We start from the raw sequence: 24,568 nt of genomic DNA on the forward strand, positions 1-24,568 counted from the left end.
AAGATGCGCTTCTTATTTTGATACAGTGTGTCAGAGCTGACTGTGTAATTATTTTGTATCAACGTCGTTTTGATTATTCAGGATTATATTGTGATATTCAGAATATTGGTATGGCTTTAATGACTGATCACAAAGGCTGCGGTTTACTATCCACCTCCTCCAGCCTTCAGCTGGTAGGAAGTAACTCTGGAGAAAAATTTCTCCTGACATATTGTGTTTGTGTGTAATAGGCAAAAGGAACATGGCTTGTAGTGTAAACAGGACTAGAAAAATCTCCATATAAATGTAGTTATTTTAATTTTATCCATACAGCACTGGACTGACTCCAGCTATAACCAGAAATTATTATGTTTCCCTGGCTGTAAAGTCATGTTTCAATAGTTGTTCCAAACACTAATTACTATTACTTTCATACTGCAGATAGATTATATGCTCATAGCTAAAAATAGCATAAATACACTTCACTTGTACAGTGTTTATTATGCCAGAGAGGAGGTGATTGCTTCAGGTCTGTCAGCTGAAAGAATGGCTGTAAATACTGATACTGTTGTCATTAATTTCATCAGCTGCCAATTATTTTCTTATCAATTAATCATTTTGTTTACGCAGTAATTGAACATAATAACAATTTTTTTAAACTGATGTAATTTCCAGCAGCTACGAAGACAGACACAGACACTGAGTTTTTTTTTCTGTTTTTGAGCAACAGTGTAAGCAAGATTATTGGAGCTATAAAGACAACTAAACTAAAAAAAAAAAAAATCTCGATGTATGGGAAAACTAACAATCTTGTTTAATTAAAAGAAAAATGAACTAGACCGTTAGACAGTAAAAACAATACAACTGAATTGAAAAAAAAATATCTGGAAACAAAAAATAAATAAACAAAATAAAAATGTAAAAACTATAATAACTCCCTCATATCTGATTTAAAGATTTTTAGTTTTAAAAATGGCAAAAAGAGCTGATTATTTAAACCATATTACCTACGATTAATGGATGTGACTGTTTGTTCCAGCTTTTGAAAATAAGAGGATTCTTATGTTCAGCCATGTTAAAAATGGAGCCTTTTTTATGTCAGAACTAAAAGTTGGGAACTCACTCTGTTCTCAATCAGTCTGGCTTTCTCCTGCTGCGCTTCCTTCAGCATCTTTTCCATCTCTTCTATCCTCTGGGCCTCTAAGCCACAGGCACTACAAGACACAGAATAAAGGAGCATTTGATGACAAAAAACAAAAAGTAAACAGACACGCACGGAAACAAACACTGGAAACAGCAGGAGAGCGAGACACAGTCATTAACATCAGTAAACTTAACTTCACAAAATAACTGGAAACTAGAGGTGGCTGGTATAGCAACAGTCAGTGTACCTAGGAGACACGTGAGCAGGCGTGTAAGAAAACATGTTGTCACGGGAACAAAGCAGCAGTGACCCTTCTCCTGAGAGACAGGGCAGACTTGAGTGTTCCCATGGAAACAGTGCCAGCCTCTCACCTTTCTGGGGTACAGGCGGAGTTGCCGGTGGAGACGCTGGTCTCCATGCTGTCTGAGCTTTCCAGACTCAGGGTGTCATACGCCTGGTTGCCACTGGGTGGCAGCTGGTGATGCAAGATGGAGTGATGGACTGTGGGAGATGTATCTGTGCAGGCAGAGAGGACACAGAGTAAAGTGTGACAGACTTACACCACCCTCTACTGCTGGTGACAGGTCATTGCTACTTTTAAATTAAAATCGCATCCAGACAGCAAGGACACAGAAAAACACAGCCCCACCATAAACTGTAGTCAAAGATGGACATAGCCACTGTGACGTCATCTACTGGTTTCTGAAGAGCTGTTCTTAAGCAATGTAAGCGTTATGGCCTTCATCAGTTTTCTCTAATTGTTTGTTTTATTTAGAGAAAAATTAAAATACCTGGATGAGAAGGTGTAATTCTAGGTTATCAGTTAGCACATTAAGGCGCATACAAACAAATTATGGGCGCCCGTAAAACAATAAGGGAGTTTTTACACCTTCACAGTTAATTGCTTTGCAACCTTTGCACACCTATAGTACCTTGCTGCATCCCAGAATACAGCAAACGTGGCTACGGGACGTTTTGTAGCTCAGAATTGCAACGCACACCTTATAGTCTTTCTCTACAATCCAGAATAAGTCATGACAGTGGACACACAAGCTAATGGACTCTGTTACCTCTGCTCGGCAAAGCCAACTGCCTCCTGGAGTCCATCTCCAGCGGGTTTGACATCTCTCTCAGCGCTAAGTGCAACCCCTAAGAAACACATAAAAAGCATCAGGTGGAGTAGACAGTTTACTGATTACAGTTCAGCTGTGTGAAACTGACCTTTGTGGAAGCATTTTTCTCCTGTGTAGCACCACTGGAGTGTGGCAACATGGTGGTGCTTCTGTTTGATGAAACCTGTCCAACTTCACCTTCTGATTTGGACTTTGACAGCTGACAAAGGAAAAACCGCTTACTCAATAAGTTCATAAATGTAGAATGCTTTGATTTTAGTTTAGCATTTTGTGACCTGCAGTTGAACAAGATTTTGATTTTCATGGTGTACTTTGTGTTTTGTGTTGTGACTCATTAAATTAAGTGTATAAATGTTTTGTTCTATCCCATCCTAATTTAGCTTATATGTTGCCTGAAAGCATTGGCTACCTTAACCCTTTTCCCCACTAGAGGGCTTCCTAGCCTTAAATATATGAACAGTGGCGTAACTAATGACATCTATATTGCTTTAGTGCCCTTTAGCAAGACTCTAAAAGGTGTCCAGAGAGCTTAAGTGAATTTACCTGCCCGTGTCTGCGTGTGGCAAAAGACTTTGCAGGCAGTGGTGGAGGGCATGGCTGAGGCTCTCCAGCTGCCATGATTTCCTGGTACCAGCGCTCAAGATTAAGAGGAGGCAATGCATTCCTGCTCAGCTCAGGTTGGCTCTGCGGTGATGTAAAGCGTTCAGGCAAAGGAAAAAGGGAGCAGCAGAGCAACAGCATCATTAACAGAAGCATCAGGCAGGTAGGAAAGACTACAGGCTAGTCCTTGTGATAATATCAAGCTAGGACAGAAACGAAGATCACAGCAATTCGGTGGATGGCTGCAAATGAACAAACCTGTGCAGAGAGAAAGGAGGAAGGACCACGTGCAGTTGTGTGGCATGAGAAGGTGGATTCAGAGGAGGCGAGTTGGAATGCTGGCATAGAGGAGGAGGAAGAGGAGGGATCGACTCGCTGCATCCCAAAGATCTGACTTAACTGACTGACTGTGATGTACTCCTTTACACAGACATAGAAGCATGACATAGACACAAAAGGAATCAGAACGAGAGCAGAAAAGAAGGTGAGGATAGACATTGGAGGTAATGTTAGTATACTTTGTTTGGTTTTAGTACTACAACATGTCAGAGAAACATATCAGAGTATGGCAGAGAGGAGAAAAGGGATCTACCTCAGTTGGCAAAGCTGGAGTTACAGTGAGGGAGAGGCAGTGGAGAGCAGCAGGAGAAGAAGAGTGAGGCTGCAGAGAAGCATTTCCATACATCCTATAGACATCAGACATCCTGAGGTACTCCTGCATCGACAGCCACAGCAGAAGAAGGCTGAAGGAGCGGCACTCGCTTAATTCAACAGACTCGCAAAGCAAACCCGAGGACGTTTCAACACACTCCACTACCCCACTGTCTTTGAAATGAATGTCTAACATTCATGCAGTTTAACCACCAAAGCTTATCTTGCAAGCCTCAAACAATCACAGGGCAGATGTAGAGAAAGGCAGAAAGTTGACCTACTGACAAACACACTGCAAGCTCGCTGCTGTTTGTCAGTAAACGCTACCACACACCGTCATGCCCATTTTTTTAAATTGCAGAAACACAAGAGTTAGGATCTGTTAGGCTCTCTCGAGATTTACCTCTTGTAGCCTGACAGGATATAGCTCGGGGGAGGGGATGTGAGAGGAGGAGAAGGAGGCAGAGGAGGGACAGGGACTATGAGGAGAACCATCCACATAAATAAGGTCGGGCTCGCTGATGTGAAGCAATTCCTGTTTAAAAAGTTGACCTGAGTAAACAAAAGTTCCACTTTGCAGTAATTTTCCTCCAGCTCAGACACCACTGGCGGTTGTGACATGATGCTCTGCATGTACCTGCTCACCTCTTTCATGCTGCTGCTGCCACCGGGCTTTGGAAAGTTTCTCCCTCCTGTCAGCATGTGGTACTTCTTCTCCAGGGCGCACAGCCTGTCTTGTTCCTGAAAGCCAGAACCAACATGGACATTCAGGTGTTGCGTAACAAGTTATAATTGCATGTTTGAATAACCATATGATGTATACGCAATGCACTTTAGACTAGGTCATTGAACAGTGACAGGCTAACCTTTTGTAACAGATGCAAAGTCACTGTCCTGTCCTTTGCCAGCCTTTCACAGTCTTGAGATGCCTGTAACCCCAGCTGCTTTACCTGAGCTTCCAGAGCAGCCATCTTTTCCTGCAAATCAACACAACCAGTTTCTTCTTCTGGAGGTCAGCGTCTACACAAAAACTGTGCATGTTTTCTGCCATGTATCCCCACCTTCCTCTTGGCCACCCTGCAGTGATACTCGGCTCGCTCTTGGAGCAGTTGTGAGCTTTGAGCTTCCTTCTTCTCCTCTAGACGGCTCTCCTCTTCCAGCTGGCAGAACTCCAGCTCCTCAAACTGCTTGGTCCCAGACTCCAGAGCTTCAGCTTTCTGTGCACAAACAGAGAAGTTATTGAAATCTGTGAAATTTAGCTATTAAAGGGTGAGGCTGGTCATATCCTATGTAGTTTTTTAGTTAATGAAATGACACTGAAAAGACCAAAAAAATAACTGTGTATTCACAACTTGGCACATGTTACTCCCTTGAGTGACACATTTCTTTTTATTTTCAACATGTTTGTTTATTTGTCAATGCATCATCTGGCAGCAATCCAGTGCATGTAAAAGATAAATGTAGCTTCTGGTCTAAACCTGCAATATTTCCAATACTTCTCTAACCGCAAATATAAACAATCTTCATTTAAGGTATATCTATCGGAAACCACCCTTCTGCTCACATGATCAATAACCTGAGTAAACACTTCACTTAAGTGTTTATGGTCTCAATCACTAGGTTCAAGTTCATGTGAATGCAAAATACAACAACACAGCCCCAATTAGATTCAGAAGGGACAATGATGCAAGGTATGCTTTAGGTGAGCTACTTTGTGGTAGACAATTCGCTAATGTATCAGCATGCAGCGTCTTTTTGTTTCACAGCGAGCTACCTCCTTTACGCCTGCTTTCAAATCTCTAAGATAGCACCACCTAAAACTCCTAAGCCGAGGCTTCAGAAACAGGAATTTATAAAGGAATCAGTGTTACCTGTCGACTAGGTGCATTTGTTAAATACAGTTTAAGCAATAAATTTAGCTGCTGCAAATCAATCTGCAGTTGAAAATAGTCCACAGCAGAAGCCCTTTGTACTCCAGTCTGACTACCACTTGCTAAAAAACCATAGTACAGAAACTGTCTTTGCCCCTTTAACCTTTTCTATTTGCCTATTTAATACTGTACTTAATAAGGCCTACTTTTGTGCAAGTAATAGTTCTTTCTATGGAGGTTCTAGCTGACAATACAGGAGAAAACATGTAGCATAGTTTTTATGGACATAAATATTAAATATTCTTTGTGCAAATTTATATGAGCTTCTCTCCTATGAAACTATTAAACGACATTCTTCAAAAACCTAATTGTATTTTAAATCCTGCTGATACTTCCACATATAACTTTGCACATACCCACACACAGCGCCATATTGGTTTGCTAAATTAAGGCTAAAGTTAGCAATGCTAGCACTAGCAGCCTTCTTTTCTTGCAGGATAGCAACTAAATATTGTTGCTGTCCAATAGAAGGGGCTGCTGGCTCACTAAAGGTTGCCTGGGCAGGTGAGGGCTCCCAGCATAACGTCTCAGACCTAAGTGAACAGTTTAAACAACTTACACTTCATTAGCTGACTAGCATGGGTACCAAAGTTTTTTTTTTGAGTATCACACAGATGGTGGCACGGTCAGGCACGGTCAGGTCATATTTATACATGGACCTGCTTTTTTTTTTTTTAGTCTTTTCATTGAATTCATTGACAAAAGTGACACAGGCAAGGCGACACACTGGAGTTGAAATTAAACAAACTGGGTTTGAGTGAAAATGACTCAAGGTTTTCAAACTCATTTTCTACTAGAAGGCAAGCACATTTTTAGAGCAAAGCTGTTAATAATATTAATATTTATTACTAATTGAGACTGACATTGTCAAGCATCCAGAATGAGGGAATGGCAGCGAATAAGCAGCAGACTAAAACCTGCTGATGAGTTTCCTTTTGTGCACTGACGATTACAGGTAACATTAACATGATAAACCTGGTTTATGTGATGAAGCACAAGAGCGGAAAATGAGGAAATGCACAGACTTATGAGTAGTTCTGAGTGCTTCAAGACAGAGTCAGTGTCGTTTCTGTGCAGTACTGCAGTATTCTGTATATTATAACTCACTGTTGCCAGCCTGTGGGCTGCGTGAGAACACTGACCCTGCTGAGCTGCTCCTGTAACTGTTCCCTTAGAGACAAGGGGCACTTATCAAACTGCCTCTTCAGCTCATTGTACTCATTCCTCTGCTTTTCCAGGGCCTTCCGCTCAGCCGACACATTAGCCCTCCCCTAAAAACACACAGAAACACACACACACACACACACATATGTGCGCACAGTTATGCCCCCATTCAGACACACGTACAACACCAAGGAGAAAAATAAAATCACGGGTAACTCAAATTCATGCAGTTAGGCTTGGAGGCTAACTAATCAAGGCAAGTTAGAGAAGATTTAGAGGAACCAGAGGTTAGGCCAAGCAGAGCTGTTATGCATTTGTGATGTTTAGCGCATTTGGTAAAATGTAATTATTAAATATAATTAAAAGAGCTTCTGCATATCTCAAAAGCAAATTTTAGCACTTTTGATCACATTCGGCAAAACTTCAAGTTGTTCTTTTACTCTGTGTTTTTTAAACAGATGTGTGCATGTGTCTCTTGTGTTTTTGACATAAGCAGTGCAAGTCAGTTGACAAGATTGTCTATATGTAGATTTTAGTGTATCTAGAATATTTGCATATTCATAAATGAGTGAGATTCACGTGTTCAGGCGCAGACGTTCAAGAACATGTTATTCACGTGCAGTTTGTACATGTAAAACCAACGCCTACTGGATTTACGCCCACCTTGTCCTTCTCTTTCTGGGTGGCCTTGTCCAGCTGGTTAAGTTTGAGCTGTAGCTGAGAGATTATTTCATTTTCAGCCTCCACCTGCTCCTGCTCTGCCCGCCGCTCTGCCTGCAGCAGGGCTTGCTCCATCTCCACCTACAGACAAATACGGAGTCAGAGTCTGCAAGTTAAACAAATACTATAAAGAGCTTCTGCTCCTCTTGCTGCGTTGGTGAGTTGATCTAAGAGCACTCAAGCTAAAAGGTGAAATATTTCATTAATGGTTATAAGCGTCAGTGTACATGTGTGCCTGCTGACCTCATGTTTGGTCTCTTGTAGCTGCTGCTCCAGTTCACTGACTCTGTGCTTCAAATCATCAACCCTGGCCAGGATCCTGTTCCTCTCCTCCTCCAGGTAAATCTCCTCCTGTCCGGCTAACAGCTCTTCACACTGAGTGCAGATTTATATATTAATAAAAATAACACAATTCAAATCAGCCACATCATTTAATGCTAGCATGTGTATTTTACCTCTTGGTGCGTGCTCTCTGTGCTGCTAGACTCCTCTCTCTGGATTTCCTCGTCGTTCTCTCTCACCCTCTGGTTTCGGCCGTCTCCCGGGAGAGCCATCCCACCTCCCGAGTCCGAACAAAGTCCTCTACCAGAACCCAGCAGACCACTCTTCACCAGCTCCACAGAGCCGTCCTCATGATTATACTCTGCGCACAAATTCAGGATGGTCTCCAGTCTCTGTCGCTCCTTTAGAAGAGATGCAAAATGTAAGCACGGCTGATATTAGAGATCACTGTATAGATTTGTGTCCTTGAGTGACATTGTCCCATTTAGGCAGCTGTCCCTCTGCCGCTGGCATGGGACAAGAGTAACCCGATAGCAGCGGGGCTGAAGCTGATGCAGTCTGTCTCTCGGGAGGGGGCTTCATGGTAAAACCTGTCTGAACTGCTTGAGTTGTTTATGAAAACACAGTCTGCTGTAACTGAGAAATCCCCAAAAATGCAAGATCTGTGTGTGCTGGATGAATGTATTGCGGTAGATGTTGCACTTTTTTACAAACTTATTTTTTTGTCTACTGCATCATCTCACATGGTTTGAACTTGTGGCCCAGTGTTGTCTCTCATTACAGCAGACAATAGCATGTTTGCTTTAATACTAAAATGATGTGGAATATGTAATCATCATTCCAGCGAGGAGTCTGGCAATATGAGGTACAATTGTATCCAATGTGCTTCTTCCTGTACTCTGCTTTTGTCTGCTACATAAAAAAATCAGCCAGTTAAAACCACCAGCTCTGTTGCTGCAAGATTTACTCCTCAGACTGTCTGAGGGAAAGAAGCAGTAGTATGAAAACTATGAAATGACAGTTTAGATTAAGAAAAGGGGCTAAATATATAGATATAAAGTCAACGTAAACCATAAAATGGTGTAATAGATTGTAAGGCTAATTATTTAAAGCTATATGTTATTACATTTTAATGCGAGTGACCACAGTAAAGCAGGTTTTAAGCTGAATATTCAACATTAATTCTTACTTAGTTTCACCCTTAGTTTGTATCAGTAGGCACAATACAAAGTATTTTAATACCTCTGAGATGTTGTCTCATGGAGCACAGTTATTCGGAAAAATATGTATTTACATAAATATCTTAGATTTTCAGATTTCCAGATGCTGGAGAATCTAGATTTTTATTAACTTCTTCTTTGTACACAAGCGACCAGTTTCTCCACTTCACTACAGTGTCTGCTTCACCTAAAGGTAAATGTGTTTCATTATATAGAAAAAATGGGGAGTGCGGCAGTAGTGCCCACATTTCATAAACTCGAAGAAAATTTAGCATATGCACTTTATAACAACATTTCCACACACATATTAGTAAATGAGGGCCACTGTCAGAAGCCATGGTTGTTGGTTGTTTTTTATAATTGTGATATTTTATAGTATTTTATCCAATAATTGTCCATGAGGTAATTTTTGCAATGATCTCCACTCCTGGGAAGATTTGCAAGTGTCTTGAATGTTTTTACACTAGTGAATAATCTTCCTCACTGTAGAACGATGGATTTAAGATTGAAAGAGTGTGTACTTTTCTGTTCCATGTGACTGTATGAGTTGTTACTATAACCAACGAAGCAAATACATGAATTTCATGTCTGCCATAAAGGAAACTTTCTCAATTAACTCCAGCTCTCTCTCAAAAATACCCTGTGGCCGCTTCTCAGTGGAAGTGGTGCTAAAATTAAATTCTCTATTGCATTACTTCCTCTCTGACAATGCCCTTTGCTTTTCCTGAGAGATAACCTGCAGAATGGGGGTTTAAAGTGCAGGCAGTATCACGACTATAGGTGGGTTCTGCATCTGTGCCAACTGTGCCAAAAGTGTGGCTTGCCAAATATAGGAATGTATTTTACTGAGAGGATATCCTCCTTTTGTCTGTCCCAGCAGGTCTGCAATTTGTGTGTTTGAGGGTTTAATCCAAGATTATGATACTAAAAAATAAGAACTTATTATAGGCCCTGAAAATGTTTCTCTACATGCCAGCGGGGTTTGTTAGCACCATTCTACTAAAGAACCAAGTCTGTGTGGTAAAAACGAGAGGGCAGGAGAGAATCACTGCTCTAGCTGACACTGGGAGAGAGTTGGTTTGTCACAGGGCTGACACACACAGACAGACAACCATTCTTGCTTAAACAAGTCATAAATTTACCTAACAGACAATAAACCAGCGTTAGCATATTTGACACAATAGTGAATTCAGATGCCGATTCTGATTCCAAGAGCTGCCAGACAAGACAGGCTTATAAATAAATAAATTCAAATATAGATCACAAGGGAAAAAAAAAATCAGCACACACTTAGGTCAAGAAATATGTTCTTTAACTCCTTGGGTAGTAGGCAACGTTGTCTACACATGACACTGCAGGTGACTCAACACAGTTCTAGAGTAGCTCAAGTAGTAACTATTTTATTTGTTACCAGAAACCCTTTGGGTCCTTAAATAGTCTGCGGACATGAAGGCCAGGCAGCGACCAGCCGCTGGGGTGGTCGCTTCAGCTGTCACTAAGCCGGCAGGATGAGGTGGGGCTGATGTATGGGGGTTGGGTAGGGGGAGGTGTGTGTGAGGGGTAGACTGAAGATGGATTACAAGTATGCGATCTGTGATCGAGTGTGGGTACAAATAGGAAAAAACCTTGAGTCGAGCGCAGATAGCTTTGAAAGTAAAAGCAGCTCATCCTTTTGGTAAATAAACAGCCCGACCCTCCGCTCTGGACCCCAACACTTCTGGAAGAATGTTCACTCCGTGTCACTCGGGCCACATGGGCTGACCATTCCAGTAATGCTCAGAGGAGATGAGCTGCTGGAAGTATGCCACAGGATTTAGAGAAGACATATGAAAGCAGACATGGAGTCTGCTATGCCAGCAGTGCCTCTTCTACTTAACTGTGTTTATGCCCTTTATAGTCATACACTTTGTTATCCCTGTAGTCTTAGTCTTCATTCATAGTCCTGTGTTGTTTTCAATGCTGTGTATGAAGCTAAAGATCTCTTTTCATAGTGTGGAAAATAAACCAAATACGTTTATTTCCTTTCTACAATCAAACAAATTCAAACACTGCTAAAAAGAGATTGAACACTGCTCTTATACTTGTTTCCACAACTCCAAACCAGTATTGATGTTCACTTACCAGTTTCTCCATTTCCTGCTCACGCAGCCTCTCCTCTCTCTGCCAGCGATGGTATTCAAGCAGCTCGTCCTCATTGTCGCTGATCTCAGAGATGCTGTTTTTGCGTTCCCGGGTGTATGGTTTTGGAAGATTTGGGTCCTTGCCGGATGTTCCCTTGGCAGTCACACAAGAAGTCTTTCTTACGCTATGAGGGCTAGCGATAGGAGACAAGCCAGATGCCGAGCCTAAGCTTGAGACCGTGGCATTTCCTGGCGCAGGCCTTGACTGCCTGATTCCCTGCTCCTTCTCCAGCCCAGGGAGTGGTGATGGACTCTGCGCATACAGTGCCCGCATGACTTCTGCTTTTGAAGGAGTCGTGAGTTTGCGGTTGCCCTGGGGGCTCTCTGGGATGGGTTTAGCAGTGAAGCCCTGTGAGGTAAGGGGCAGAGCCGAACCCTGCGATCCTGAGGTCCCTTTGCCGGGCACCCTCAGGGCGGTGGACCCAGACGAGTCTGGAGTAATGACCCTTTGAGATATGTCTACATGGGAAAGAGACTGAACCTGCTCTCGCATGGGGCTCTGGGATCTCTTCTGTAGGGTGGAACCCCTTAATTGAGGGCTTGATGGAGTCTTTGGGTAAAACTTGATGGATGATGGTTTGTGGCTTTGGCTTAGGTTTTCTGCGCTCTGTCCTGACCCCCTGAGATGTTGTGTGGGGCATGATGTTGCCTCTGCCCTTGCGTTCCTCAGAGGCTTTGGACTCTCCTGGGCCTTTAGACTTCCACTGGTACCACTTGCAGCCACAGAGAGTGAGGGCCGTGGATGCGGGACAGGGGTGTGATTGGTATGAGGTAACCGGGCAGGTACTGGAGGTGTTGTGCTGTCGAGGTTATGGCCCAGGAAGCTGCTGCTGTTCTCATAAATTGAGACATCTATTTTGGAGTTGCTACTTCCATTGCGCATGTCCGGGGGAACGGGATGTTTACCAATCCCCGGTGACGATGAAGTCTTGAGCACCAAAGAGTCCTGCAAGGTTTTTGCCATACTGTTAATTTTGGAGTCATGGTTCCCATTCAGAGCCTTATGGGGGTCTGCAGGAGGGAGACAGAAACACTTGTGCATGAGCATTCCTGCTGAATAAAGGGAGAAGACAGTTGAGCAAACACATAAACACCCAATGTGACATCTTTGTCCTTTTGACCTCCACCATGCCTCAGGTCGGCTGCAGGACACAGAGGGTCAGTCCATGCAAGGAAAAACACACCCCGCCTGCGCATGTTGTTGCACACGCACATTCATACATAGTGGCTTAATAGTGATAAATGTCTTGGAGCCCATAGGTTCCTGTATGAACCAGTGGTCGGGATGCTCCTTAGCTGTGCTGCAATCCTAAAGGGATCCAAAGCAGCTAAATATACATCGACAGCCATGTACCTCATTCAGAGCAGATGAAATCAGGGTTTGGTCAGGAAAGAGTGAACACAGTGGGCAGGGTGTGGCGGCTCTTACTGTTTAGGCACTGACAGCCAAAGCAGTAAGGTCAGAGGAGAATAGATTCTAAATATCACCTAGAGCACAGGGCAGCAGTTACAGTAGGCGGTGGGCCAGAGTAGTATAACATAACACAAATGTAAGTGTAAAAGCTGACATATTAGAAGCAAGAAAAGATTACAGCAATCTTTTTGTGCAACGAGGTCACACACTGAGCGAATCACAGATTTAAGTGGAGTAGATCACAATGTAGGCCACAGATAATTAGCCCTGAACAAGCTATTTCTGCATCCTGTCAAAGATAATAATATTTCAGTCAAACTTCAAGACTAGCAGGGCTGAAAATGTTTGACTTTTTCACTTTTGCATCAAGTATCTCAGGCAAATTTTGTTTACTGCTGAATATCTCACTAACAAGGATCTAAGCCTTGATCTGTGGGTATTTTAAAAAGGCAACCACCTAAAGTTTGATGTCTGAATGTCATTCTACCCAGACATCCGGCCTCTTAATCACTTTAAACTAAACAGTGTCAAATTGTAAGGCACCTATTCAACATTATCAGGAACTGATTGACTTTTACAGCAGGAAATTATGACTCCAGAGTGGTTTGTGTGCCCAGAGCATTTGCTCTGCCCAGAATAGCTGCTGAGCAAACTGTGCAACCCTCGTACACACAGTTGTTGCAACAAGATTATATGAGGATCACAGGAAATGTTGGAATGGTGTTTGCATTTAATAATCATTAAAATGGGATCTTTACCAGATGGAGTTTTTGCGGCGCTCAGCCCGCGGGTCCCCTCTGGTAGCATGCTCTTCATCCTCTGAGCCTCTTCGGGATGGTTGAAACGGAAAAAGGCCGACTGACCGAAGCACAGCATGCACCCTGCCAGGAGAGGCGACCATGGACATACAAAGCTTTATTTGCTGTCCACTTAGAAGAGTGAACATCATTCATATCACAATAAATCTACAGCCCAAAAAATGGACTGTTGTTAATCTATATATTTTTTTAAACATTATAATTTAAATTAGATCTTATGGCTTTATACTTTTTACAGACCACTGCACGTGTCCTACAGTATGCAGATCAATTCATGCTTTCCTTTTTCAGTAATCGGTGCACTGGAAGGTGTGAGTGAGGTGTCATTGCAAACTACCATAAACAGATGAGGTGGTAAAATAAGATTTATTTATTTCTTGATGATGAAATGCAGAGTTTGAACCTCCTAAACAAAGTTTTGACTTGTTAACTAACATGAGCCGACTAGTTCAACTTACATGTAATTAACCGGAAAGTGAAATCAGCTCCTCATCATTAGCTTGCATTTCTGGAGCCTTTCAAGAATTCCTGATACTCCTGAAGTTTTGTACTGATATTCCACACGAAGTTTAACATGTAGCTGATCCTTTAGAGTCCATAGACCCGCATCATTGTTCCTTATGATGCATAAACAAAGCCATTTCCTCCATTTACGAGTACTCGTCTTTTTCAGTTGTCCTTTGAATGAAGCAAAGCCTGAAGTATTCTTGTTCAGCAGCTGCTGCCTCCACACATACCGGCTTCAAATGACATTTTGGTGTAGCTGCTGGCTTGGATCTTATAGAGAGGGGACTGAGGGGGGGTGGGACTGTAATGTCTTTTCTTTTTTTTTTTATAGCAACTATGCATGTTACCGGAAGGTCTTGGAATTGTTTTGTCATCATGACGCCTGGCAGTGTTTTTATCAGCGTAGCCTTAATTTAGACATTCAGACACTCAACATTTTATTATTTTCTACTGTTCTGCAAAACCAACTGTTGCCCTACTCAATCTGTAACCATCAAGTTTAGATTTTGTATTTTGGCAGTTATTTTAGTTTCTTAAGCCTGTGACGGTGCTACCTTGAGTAAGCCGATAGGGTTTGGTGAGGCGAACGCCGTCTACTGAGCACTGGTTTCCACATGGGTACAAGGTGATGTTGCCTGCCTGGTTTTCAATGTAGCAGTGCTTAGCTGCGATTCCGGGGCCCTGTAGGGGGATATCTGTCCCCTCACTGCCCAGCGTGGTTTTCCCTGAAACAAGAAAAAAAAAACATCTGTCAATAATTTTGGAGAGTCATGTGGTTCGGAATACATTAGTAAAACATTCTTAGACCTGCAGTTCAAAGCCAGTGATGATGTGAGTGGAGTCACAAATGGAACCAGCTTATGAACTCATGTTAAGTAACAGGTGTAGGTCTCAGGAGGTGTGTTTAGCCTGACAGATAACAGGGATCTCATCAGTGGAAATTAATACACCCATCTGCTGACCCTAGTGTGTTGTTCTTAGGTTATCAGTTACATTTTGTCTGTAGGTACAGTAAATATAGCCTGACACAAACACATACTATATTTATATTTTAGCACAGAGGAAATGGAGCACACACACACACACAAATCCCCTTTTTTCTCTGGGGTGCCACAGCCTCTCCTCTCTCTCCCTGTGAAATGTTAAGGCTCAGGGGAAGACAGAGACAAATGGTGCAAGAAAATCACAGGCAGCATTTGTAACTGTGCCTCAGTACGAGTAACAACAACACGCTCAGAAGTTAACATGTCTCTGTCACGTCATTACTCTCGACATACTTTGCCGCTTACTTATTGAAGAACAATTGCCTCACGTTGGGCAATTCCACTTAAGGAAGTGTCGGTAAAATACAGTAGACTCCACTTATGATTATAATTCTCCAGTTGAGACCCTAACTGTCAACCAAACACACAGATATATTCTCAAAACCACACACACACACATAAGGATTGTGACCTTCCAGCAGTGGTAGTAAAGTGATGGCTGTGCTCAGGCGTCCACTTCCCAGGCTGACCAGGTGGGGGCGCTCTGCCTGGACTTTGAGGGATTTGCCTGTTTCAATCAAGTCCAGTGGAGTGCTCTGTTAAAACAATAAAACATCATCAGAGTTGTTTTTACACAGCATAAGGATCTGTTTAAGACAATAGTAGTGGGTAATATTTGGATCTGTATGCATGAAGTAAACAGCATGTCACAATATAACATATAGCATGTAATTAAGCCTGAGTTAGATTGTACTACAGGCCTCACCCAGTAATGTGGCTTTTTTTTTCTCCCATGAATAAGATTTACAGATGGACAAAATCTTATGTGTTGTACATGGCATTAGTTCAATAGCCAGCTACATTTTGTGATGCTGGAAATAAATCCGTGCGCAACCCAGATGTCTGTCTGCAGCTGGGAGACACTGGGATCATTTTAATAGGATAATGACTGATTTTATTTAGCAAAGTCAGACATATTTGTAAAAAATAATAATAAAGAGTTGTAGAAAGAAAGTCAGAAAAGTCAGAGCAAAAGCACACTTATATTACTACACTTATAGTCTTGTGCTATAAAACCAGATATGTCTGCGCTGAAAGCTTGCATTAATGGATCTGAAGCTGATATTACTGCTATGCTCCTGCTTTTAAACGTGTAAACCTCTCAGTTATGCTGAATAAAGCTGACTTACAACAAATGCTGCTAGTAAAACGAGTTACAATTTAACTTAACACCCCACTTGTGTCTGCCATAAACAGTCAGTGGCACCGCAGGAAGAAATGCCTCACCTGTAAGACCTGGTGTGTTTGTCGCCCATGCTCCACTTTATTCCTGCTCATGCGGTCCATGTCGGCTGGACTGGCAGAGTTATCCGACTCATGAAGGTCCTGAAGCGCAGAGACAGAGTGGCAGGGCATGAATGGGAGTGCTGGGAATACTGCTACTACAGTTGTACTACAATGAGAACAGTGCTTTCCATAGAAACCCTTCTGTCCCAGTTATAAGCCCATGTGACCAAACCGTTGTACAGAGTAATTGTTTCTTCAGAACTAAACACGGAGCAATCCATCAAGAAAGCTGCTATTGATTTATGCCTCAGCCTTTAAAAAAACATTAGAGAATGAGAGCAAACACAACAATAGCAACCACAGATTTTATGTGAAATGTGCTTCGGATAAATAGCAGAAGGTTTGAGCTGGCTCTGCAGGTGCTTTACTCATCAGGGGTCAGATGACTGCTTCGTCTGGCTGTGGTGAGTCACTGTGATCTTACAAACAAACAGCCCAAACTGTCTGCAGAAACATGTTGCAGATTAGAGCCAGCTGTCTGCTTGTCTTCCTCCAATCAGACAGGAGAGCTTCAACAAGCCATGAGGACTAGACATGGCTCAAACAAACACATAGGCAGCCCGGATGATTCACTCATATTTCCGCTAAAAGCTGCCATCCGCATCTTTCACTATCACTTGTTTTGCCATCTGGGCATGTAAGCAAAACTAGAGTAGACGCAACTACCTTACTATCTAATGTCTGTTGTGTCTAACCAAGGATGAAAAGCTGCTGTGTGTCGTGCTTGACTCTTGGTTTTACATTTCAAAGTAGAGCTCAATGCCGCCAGTGCCACTGTGCTTGAATGATTCGGTTTAAACTCTGTGACATGTCTTGCGGTGTTTGTTATAGTGCACAGAAGACACGTCATTCCCACAGACACTTTTTTAAGGGCCTGAGCTCTTTGTCGGCCTATGTTGTCATCACTGATTAATTAAAAAAAATTTAAATATCCACCATGCTCCAAGTTTAGCTCACGGCGTTTTTACACAACAGGGCGTTCAGTCTGCGTCTGATGTCACTCCAGGCAAGGCTGCTGGGTGAAACCGCACACGTCTGACAATCGCGTCCAGTGTGCGAATCTCAGAGGACCCAGTGACACGAAGAACAGACCATCCCCTCTATTCGTCACTGACACCGGACCCCTCGCGCCTCTGCTGTCAGCCCCACTGGCTGTCAACACTGGGCCTCTTTGAGCCACGCAGTCAGACACAGGACAGGAGAGTGGGCAGGCTAATGTGCCTCTGTCTGCCTGACTCACACACTCACACACACAAACACATATGCTCCTGCTCCGAAAAGCCTCAGTGATTTAACGTACACACCCAGGCAGAGGAACAGTTTTAATGCTTGCAAATGCAGGGCCTCGCATAGTAACCTGTCATTATGGAGGCAGTTATGCCCTTCAGAGCTGCCACAAGCTTCTGAAAATAGATACTTGCCTGCCACACAGACTGGGCTGCCACTTTTAAAGAGAAATGACTTTGGTTTAGAGTGAACAATGAAAAATCAGAGGAATACACAGAAAATTTAACAGCTGGAATGATCAATAAAAAAAAATGAAATAAAATAGAGTTATCTTACAAAGAGAAGATATTAGCACAACAATGTTGCTGAAAGCAGCAAGTGTTTACTTACTTCACTGACAGACAGGCAGCTCTTACCATCTCTTTACTCTTGCTAAGTCCAGACAAAAGCTGGGTCCATGGGTTTGCCTGACAGTTACTAGCACATAGAGCAGTGTCCACATTATTGTGTATGTCTAGCTCCTTGCTTTTTTCATTCACTCACTGAGTTCCTCTGCTATTTCCCTCCTCCCAACCCCTTCTCCTGCCCATCCCGGTGCAGAATTACATCAGATTACAGTCACAAACAGTAGAGGGGAACCAGGCACTGCCCTCCAAAACATGCTCCCAATTCCTCCATATTCATTTCTTCTCTTTTTTTTTTGGCAATTATGAGTAAATAACTTCACCCCAACATGCAGTTTCAGAACACTCCAGAATTAGCGAGGCACAGAGTTCACATCCTGCTGAGAGAATGGTTGAAATTTTCAGGCTCTTAATAAGCTTTCCATTAAATGAAAGTTCAAATGGACCGCACCGCCCGATCACACAAGGCGGGGTCGTCTCCTTAAAAGTGTCTATGGGTTAAGCAGGTGTTAACAGTCTGACCCATGCAGGAAATAACACAAAGTGTAGGAGGTGGTGATGGAAAAGACCTTGTGTCCTCTGACTTCCTGCTCTGAGCTCTGGACCGCTGATACAAGAAACTCCAAAAGAAGTGTTTCCACTCTGGAAAACTGTCGAACAACACTTTATGATAACACTAACTAAATGGACGATGGTGGATTACAATGCTTCCACTGTGTAATGATGGAGCAGAGCGATATGAAAGGTCCACAGGAAGTGAGCGAACACATGTGAGCATCTTTTCAGACGTCCCACAGGAACTATTTGGCTTACAGACAAACACAGAGAGAGTAGAAGAGAGTGGGAGAAAGCCTCCACTATTGATCTCTCAAGGCTTTTCCCATGGTCAGCGGCCAGAGAGTAGAGGGAGGAAGTGAGGCAGATGATGACTCACTGAGGAGAATGAAAACAAACAAACAGAGGCAGCTTAGTAACCCGATGGATTGAAGACTGCAGAAGTATGTAGATAAGGTTTGTGTTTTGAGTCCTCAGCGATCATGTGGAGGCTACAGCTGAGGGGGTAAAGTTTACTGAATGACCTTTAAATGGTGATTACAATGGAAATCCCCATATAGCTGTCCATCCATGTGAACAAGCAGATGGAAGTGATTTTTAAATACAGTGCAGTCTTTATTATTTAACGAAATGGAACATCTGAAAGATAAATGGTGACTGCAATCCCTTATCCAATTCGGGATTGCAGGAGCCTATCCCAGCTGCCATGGTGCATCAGGTGGGGTAGACCCTGCACAGGTATGTCACATGCCTAAGACAGAGAGACAATCAACCATTCACACCTATGGCTAATTGACAATCAGTAGTTAACCTAACCCTACTAACGGCATGTCACTGAAGTATGTAAGGCAGGGGAAAAACATTGCTAACCACTGTGCCACCATGCTGCCCAGTACCACAGTGTAGTTCTCATAGAGGAAAGTATATAAATGAAGTCAGACGAAGCAGGTAAAGTGGAGCTGGTGGGGAGGTGGGTTGCAAAGTAGCTTGCAGATGTACAAAAGTCCAGGCAGGCAAAGCAAGTTGAAGATGAACTTTTCAGTCTTTCTGAACCGTCTGCAGTGATATCTCAGCCTGGCTGTGAGCACTCTGGAATGATAATAATAAAAGTCCAAAACAAGCTATGCTGTGAGTGTGTGATTTCCCACAGATACTGAACTGCTTGTCTGGTAGGAGGTTTGGATCAGTCAGCTTGTGAACCCTGCAGTTACACACTGTTAAACACTGTGAAGCAGATGTCTGCAGGTCTCTGCAGGATGACATTAGGCTGCAGGTGGAAACAATGAAGATGGCAACAATTATGCAAGTGGGGGCTCAGGCAGTCAACACTCATTCAGGCTGTGTTGGAAGCCTGATGAGAAGCAGCTTACACATAACGCAAATTTCATTGCCTTAAATTGAGGGTCTCGCTCTTTACTTCCTCTCAGACCAAGCATAAATCCTACCCCTTCCCTTAACACTGACAGGACAAAACAAAACATTTCCTTTTAGACAAACCTTAACCTAAATGTAACCTGTAATTATTCTGATGCCACATGTTGAGGGGTTGGAGAGGCTCAGCTCAGGACAGGAAATACTATCCTGAAGGAGGGGGTGATCGTGGCGTGATCACAGAACATCTGCAGCCCAAATTGTTTGTAGAGTTATGGGAAACACTGCGTCTCATTTTTGGATATAATCAGAACATATAAAATCCTTTCTAAGAATGCCCACACACAAGAATGCCATTCAAATCTCCTGATTGGCTAAATTGAAACAAATCAAGTCACACTGAGAAAAAAAGTACCATCTCAAATCATGTGATTAGTTAAATGCACAGAAAAGGCACAAACCACAAAAGAATTTGAGTTGCCCACAAAACCAATGGACTGTCTCCACGTGTGACATCTGTCCACTTGTCTCCTTCAGCTTTTTTAGTATGTCTGTATGGACTCATCAGATACTTATTTACATGTAAACAAGCACATTTCCCTCATTGCAAGAAAGCTATACTCACTCAGGCACAGTTGCACCTCACAGGCGTGTCGGAGAAATATCTTATCATACTGTTATTTCACCAAAGGTAGCCTGAGCTCTCTCTCCCTCTCTCCCTCACACACACACTCACACTAAAGTGTCCATTCACAGAGCCAGCTGGGTTTGGCTCCTATCTTTCACCCTGTCAAATGACTTTCACCTGCTCATGCCTCCCAGTTAAATCAAAAGCCTTCCTTTAAAGATAATGCAAAGAAGCGTAACCTGCCGCAAAACCCTGGTGACGTCCTTCTGTCTTCCACACACACATACACACAGTCAAACAAATATTTTTGTTTTCCCATACCCAAGCTCGAAAGGAACATCTCCTCTTCTGCAGTATGATTCAGTCCAAAGATTAAAAACACAAGACGAGGCATCCTCCCAAGCTTTCATGTGAAAAGTCTTCCAGTTCTTTTCTGGAGGATGGAGACGTGCCGTCCCATCTTCACTGCTGTTGAGTAACTTTCAAAGTGAATGTTTCGGTGCGTCTGAACATCATTGTAGCAGATCCAACCCCCTTCTTTCCAGCCCTCTTTTTTCCTCTTCCCACTCATCATTCCTCTTTCCCATTCATTAAGCAGGTCCTTCTGTGCCCCTGTATAACTTTGTTTCTCACAGATTTGTTGTGTATACCAAGATTTTCTCATGTTCAGACAAATATAGTCGTTTATTTCACAGCAGCTTGAGTACATCAAAACTCTATTGCTTTTCAGATGCTGTATAAACAAAAAATTACCCATGAACTTGGAAAAACCCTTCTTTTCAGTGTCCCCGACTCAGTCTAGATATTTGCTTTTGTTCCAGTCACAGCTTCACCAAACTGTAATTAACATGCACGAGGTGTTTTGTGGATAATGGAAATCCAAACTTCAAAACTTGCAGAAGGAAAGCCAACAAATTCCATGAAACAACCAAAATGACTGTTTTACCAGAGATCATTTTTTTGCCACAAACAGCTGAAAAGAGCATCACCAGTAAATTTAGAGCCTGTGAAAATGTCAACTCAGAAAATTATAGTTATAACAGCCAGTGGACACCGGGGTTTTTCCTTCTGGGCTGGAATTTTTAGCCTGGATGTTGTGTTGGACACGTTGTCAAGCCCGAGTAATTGGTTCAGCCTGTCCTGGGCTCAGCTCAAACTTGGTGCGTCATGCTGCTTTTGCCGCTATAAAGCACTCAAAGCAGACTGAAATATGTCCCGTGGAAAGGTTACGGGTGAGTTTAGCTGCACACGAGGTTTAATGAGAAAACACATCACCACCTTTGATATAAAACAACCAATCATTTTATCAGTTATGGATCCCACAAAAGGAATATGTATGTATTATAGCTGAGCATATACTAATGACACCTTAAAATAGTGCTTTGCTGTGTTTTTCAGATGTCGTACTATTTTATGTAACAGTTGAAATCCTTTCTTTCCTCCATGTTATGAAATGGCTTATGGTGCACATCTGTCAGCGCAGACAGTCATCTGTCTTTAATAGTTATTAAATAAAAACACATATGGGCAACAATCACAGTTTATGCCACAAATCGTTTTGTGAACATTTTCAAACATCACATGGTGACCCCTGGTGGCAATATTTGTGAATTACACTCCTGTTGTCACGTTCCCATTAACTCCTTTAAAGTTTAGTGTAATTTCTGCCACATGCTTTTTTTCTTGATGGGAAATTAAAGGTATTTTGAGCATTTTGAAAAGCAGAATGAACAACTGTCTGTTAGCAGGTGTCTTGTTGTGATGGACTATTTCAGACGTCTTCAAATCGTACTTCATGTCTGCATATGCATACCTGCCTTTTCAGGTGAATGTCAGTTTCAGTCAACATATCAGTGACATGTATGTGAATAGATTTAATCAGTCCACTGATGTTTAATGGTTTTCCCTGATCTGGTGGGTCCAGTTTCCAGTTTCTGGGTGTGCACATAGACACAGACCTCCAATGGAGCTCTAACACCTCTGCGGTCTTAAAGAAGGCCCAACAGCGTCTCCACTTTCTGAGAATCCTCAGAAAAATGGACCTGAAGAAGGAGCTGCTGACCGTCTTCTACCGCTGCTCCATTGAAAGTGTGCTGACATATTGCATCGGTGTATGGTTCTCCAGCTGCACCACAGCACACAGAAAGGCACTCCAGAGGGTCATCAATATGGCCCAAAAAATCATTGGACATCCTCTTCCCTCCCTGAAGGACCTGTACAGCACTCGCTGTCTCAAGAGGGCACGCAGCATCCTACGAGACTGTACACACCCAGGACACCGGGTGTTTAAGCTGCTGCCGTCTGGCAGGAGGTTCAGGCTGCTGAGGTCCCGAACAAACAGACTCAAGGACAGCTTTTACAACAGGGCAATAGCCCTAATCAATGCAAATAGCTGACCTGATTGGCTACCTGCCTGGACTTTTTTTTAGGGGGAGGTAACAATGTTTAAAACAATAACAATAATAATATTTATATTTATAACAAGGTGCAATAATAATTAATGTGCAATAATAACAGTGTGCAATACACATAACACTTATTCTTCTTTTTTATTTCTAAGTTAATATACTGTGTTGTGTTGTTTGTGTTGCATTGTGATGTGTCATATCGTGTCGTGTTGTGTTATATGTAGTGCCGACGTAGGACAGTTTTTCCAATTTCATTGTACTACTGTACTATGTATGACTGTGCAATGACAATAAAGAATTATCTTATCTTATCTTATCTTACATCGCCCGATGGTAAATGCTAATGTAAAATCGATATTATATGCAACCAAAATAAGTGCTGGAAATTCAATCCAATACTCATAAAGGCTGATGATCCATGTCAAAGATGTCAAACTCATTTTCAAGCCCACTTTTGTTCCAATGAAGTTTTTGAGTTTAACTACACATTTAATCCCTAAGATATCTTTATATGAGGGGAAAACTGGCTGATTTCAATAGTATGACTCAGTTTTTCTACATGATAAAGAAATGCTGCTGTAGCAAGTTAATGAATTCTCCTACTTAAATTGTTAGAAATGTTAGAAAAGAAAATGTGTAAAACTGCAGGAAAAGTCCCCGACTGTCCTGTAAATACAAAACAAAAGTGTGGTTAATTCACAGAAAATGTCTCGTTTTTGTTTTTTTAACTGTGGATTGTAAAGCAGAAATTTCTATAGTAGATAGTGTAAAACGTATGAAAACACAGTTAAAAGTACTACATTTTCGCCCTTCTTCACATGTTCCAAAGCTGTCCAGAGTCGGACTGGAGTCTGCTGGGTCAATTCTGGCCCCGGGCCTTATGTCTGACACCCCTGATCTATGTGGAGATAATTGACTGCCTAACATCTAATTATTCTGTGCTTCGAAATAATTAAATAGATATCTCAAATTATTTCTCGATGGTACGGCTGCTGCACAGGAGCTGTGCATACTGGGTCAGACGTCACTGTGCCGGTAAACCGCAGCTGCCTGTTTCTTCACATGTAACAAGGAAACACCTGGAGCTTTAAGGAGAATGAGCCGTTGGCATGTTTTTCAGGCTTTAACCACACTTTGAACAAACAAACATATTATTCAGGTCGCTCATACGCGAAGATAAAGGTGGCAGTAAATACAAAACAAATGGTAAAACAACCCACCTTAACTCTAGAAATGGGTTAATAGATCTCCAGTTTATCAGGCGTATACCCAAGGAACACTAATGCAGGATAAAAAGAGCATGTATGGATGCAAATAATCCTCCCCTCCTGATGGGTGCGTTTCACTTCATAGTGACATTACTTATTACTCCAAAAATATGGTGATTGCGGTGTAGGAAACCCTTCAAAATGGATAGAAATTTAAAACTGCTCCGTGCATATGAACACTTTGAGAGCCGAAACTCAGATTAGGTTGAGTTATTTGTAGCATATTATGCTTTAGATGGCAATGTGCAATAGGCCTACATAGACCATTATTTCAGCCACAGATGCACACTAAAGAGCCATTTCTGCCAAACCAAAAGTAATTTGTAATCAGCTACCACAAAAGCTGCACAGTCATGCTACTAATAAGGTGAAATGCAACCGGTGTTGCAGGCTCTGGCCCATGTACCTGCGTTAAATGTTGATAAGTGGAGGCCATTTTTGTTTTTGTTTTTTAACCCCGATCATGAAACATTAAAGCCCTGGTAAATGACTAGTGTTGTACTACGACTCTCGGGCTCACGGTATAATCGGTTAGAGTACACCAGTCTGATAACTTCAGCTCAACCGGTCAGGCTAGCAAGTCTCAAAACTAGCAAGTAGCATCAATTAGCCTTAAATCAGCAGAATACAACAG

At 42.4% G+C, this 24,568-nt stretch overlaps 1 protein-coding gene and 1 long non-coding RNA gene across 7 annotated transcripts in view; one reads left to right on the forward strand and one right to left on the reverse strand.

Moving 5' to 3' along the window:
* Window positions 1-7,918, forward strand: part of LOC120442213 — a 23,444-nt gene extending 15,526 nt beyond the window's left edge. Inside the window, exons 2-4 of the long non-coding RNA XR_005614575.1 lie at window positions 7,343-7,479; window positions 7,587-7,661; window positions 7,807-7,918. This is a non-coding gene — a long non-coding RNA (uncharacterized LOC120442213). The remainder of the gene's footprint in view (window positions 1-7,342; window positions 7,480-7,586; window positions 7,662-7,806) is intronic.
* phldb1a (pleckstrin homology-like domain, family B, member 1a) overlaps window positions 1-20,740 on the reverse strand; it is a 27,951-nt gene extending 7,211 nt beyond the window's left edge. The window contains exons 1-21 of one of the 6 annotated variants that reach the window (XM_039618140.1): window positions 20,580-20,740; window positions 16,014-16,112; window positions 15,199-15,322; window positions 14,298-14,468; window positions 13,177-13,299; window positions 10,946-12,015; window positions 7,778-8,005; window positions 7,566-7,697; window positions 7,266-7,403; window positions 6,581-6,709; window positions 4,569-4,724; window positions 4,374-4,484; window positions 4,153-4,248; window positions 3,911-4,042; window positions 3,449-3,571; window positions 3,115-3,276; window positions 2,800-2,940; window positions 2,345-2,455; window positions 2,194-2,272; window positions 1,495-1,639; window positions 1,103-1,193 (exon numbers count right to left, since the gene is read on the reverse strand). In XM_039618140.1, coding sequence (XP_039474074.1) covers window positions 1,103-1,193; window positions 1,495-1,639; window positions 2,194-2,272; window positions 2,345-2,455; window positions 2,800-2,940; window positions 3,115-3,276; window positions 3,449-3,571; window positions 3,911-4,042; window positions 4,153-4,248; window positions 4,374-4,484; window positions 4,569-4,724; window positions 6,581-6,709; window positions 7,266-7,403; window positions 7,566-7,697; window positions 7,778-8,005; window positions 10,946-12,015; window positions 13,177-13,299; window positions 14,298-14,468; window positions 15,199-15,322; window positions 16,014-16,073 — 3,522 coding nt within the window. In that variant the 5' untranslated portion in view covers window positions 16,074-16,112; window positions 20,580-20,740. Of the gene's footprint in view, window positions 1-1,102; window positions 1,194-1,494; window positions 1,640-2,193; window positions 2,273-2,344; window positions 2,456-2,799; window positions 2,941-3,114; window positions 3,277-3,448; window positions 3,572-3,910; window positions 4,043-4,152; window positions 4,249-4,373; window positions 4,485-4,568; window positions 4,725-6,580; window positions 6,710-7,265; window positions 7,404-7,565; window positions 7,698-7,777; window positions 8,006-10,945; window positions 12,016-13,176; window positions 13,300-14,297; window positions 14,469-15,198; window positions 15,323-16,013; window positions 16,113-17,716; window positions 17,822-20,091; window positions 20,111-20,255; window positions 20,405-20,579 lie in introns of those variants that run through there. The other 5 variants (XM_039618141.1, XM_039618142.1, XM_039618139.1 and 2 more) reach the window with 5 other exon arrangements.
* Window positions 20,741-24,568: the final 3,828 nt, after the last annotated feature.

Source organism: Oreochromis aureus, linkage group 10 (assembly GCF_013358895.1).
Source record: "Oreochromis aureus strain Israel breed Guangdong linkage group 10, ZZ_aureus, whole genome shotgun sequence".
Taxonomy (NCBI): Eukaryota; Metazoa; Chordata; class Actinopteri; order Cichliformes; family Cichlidae; genus Oreochromis; species Oreochromis aureus.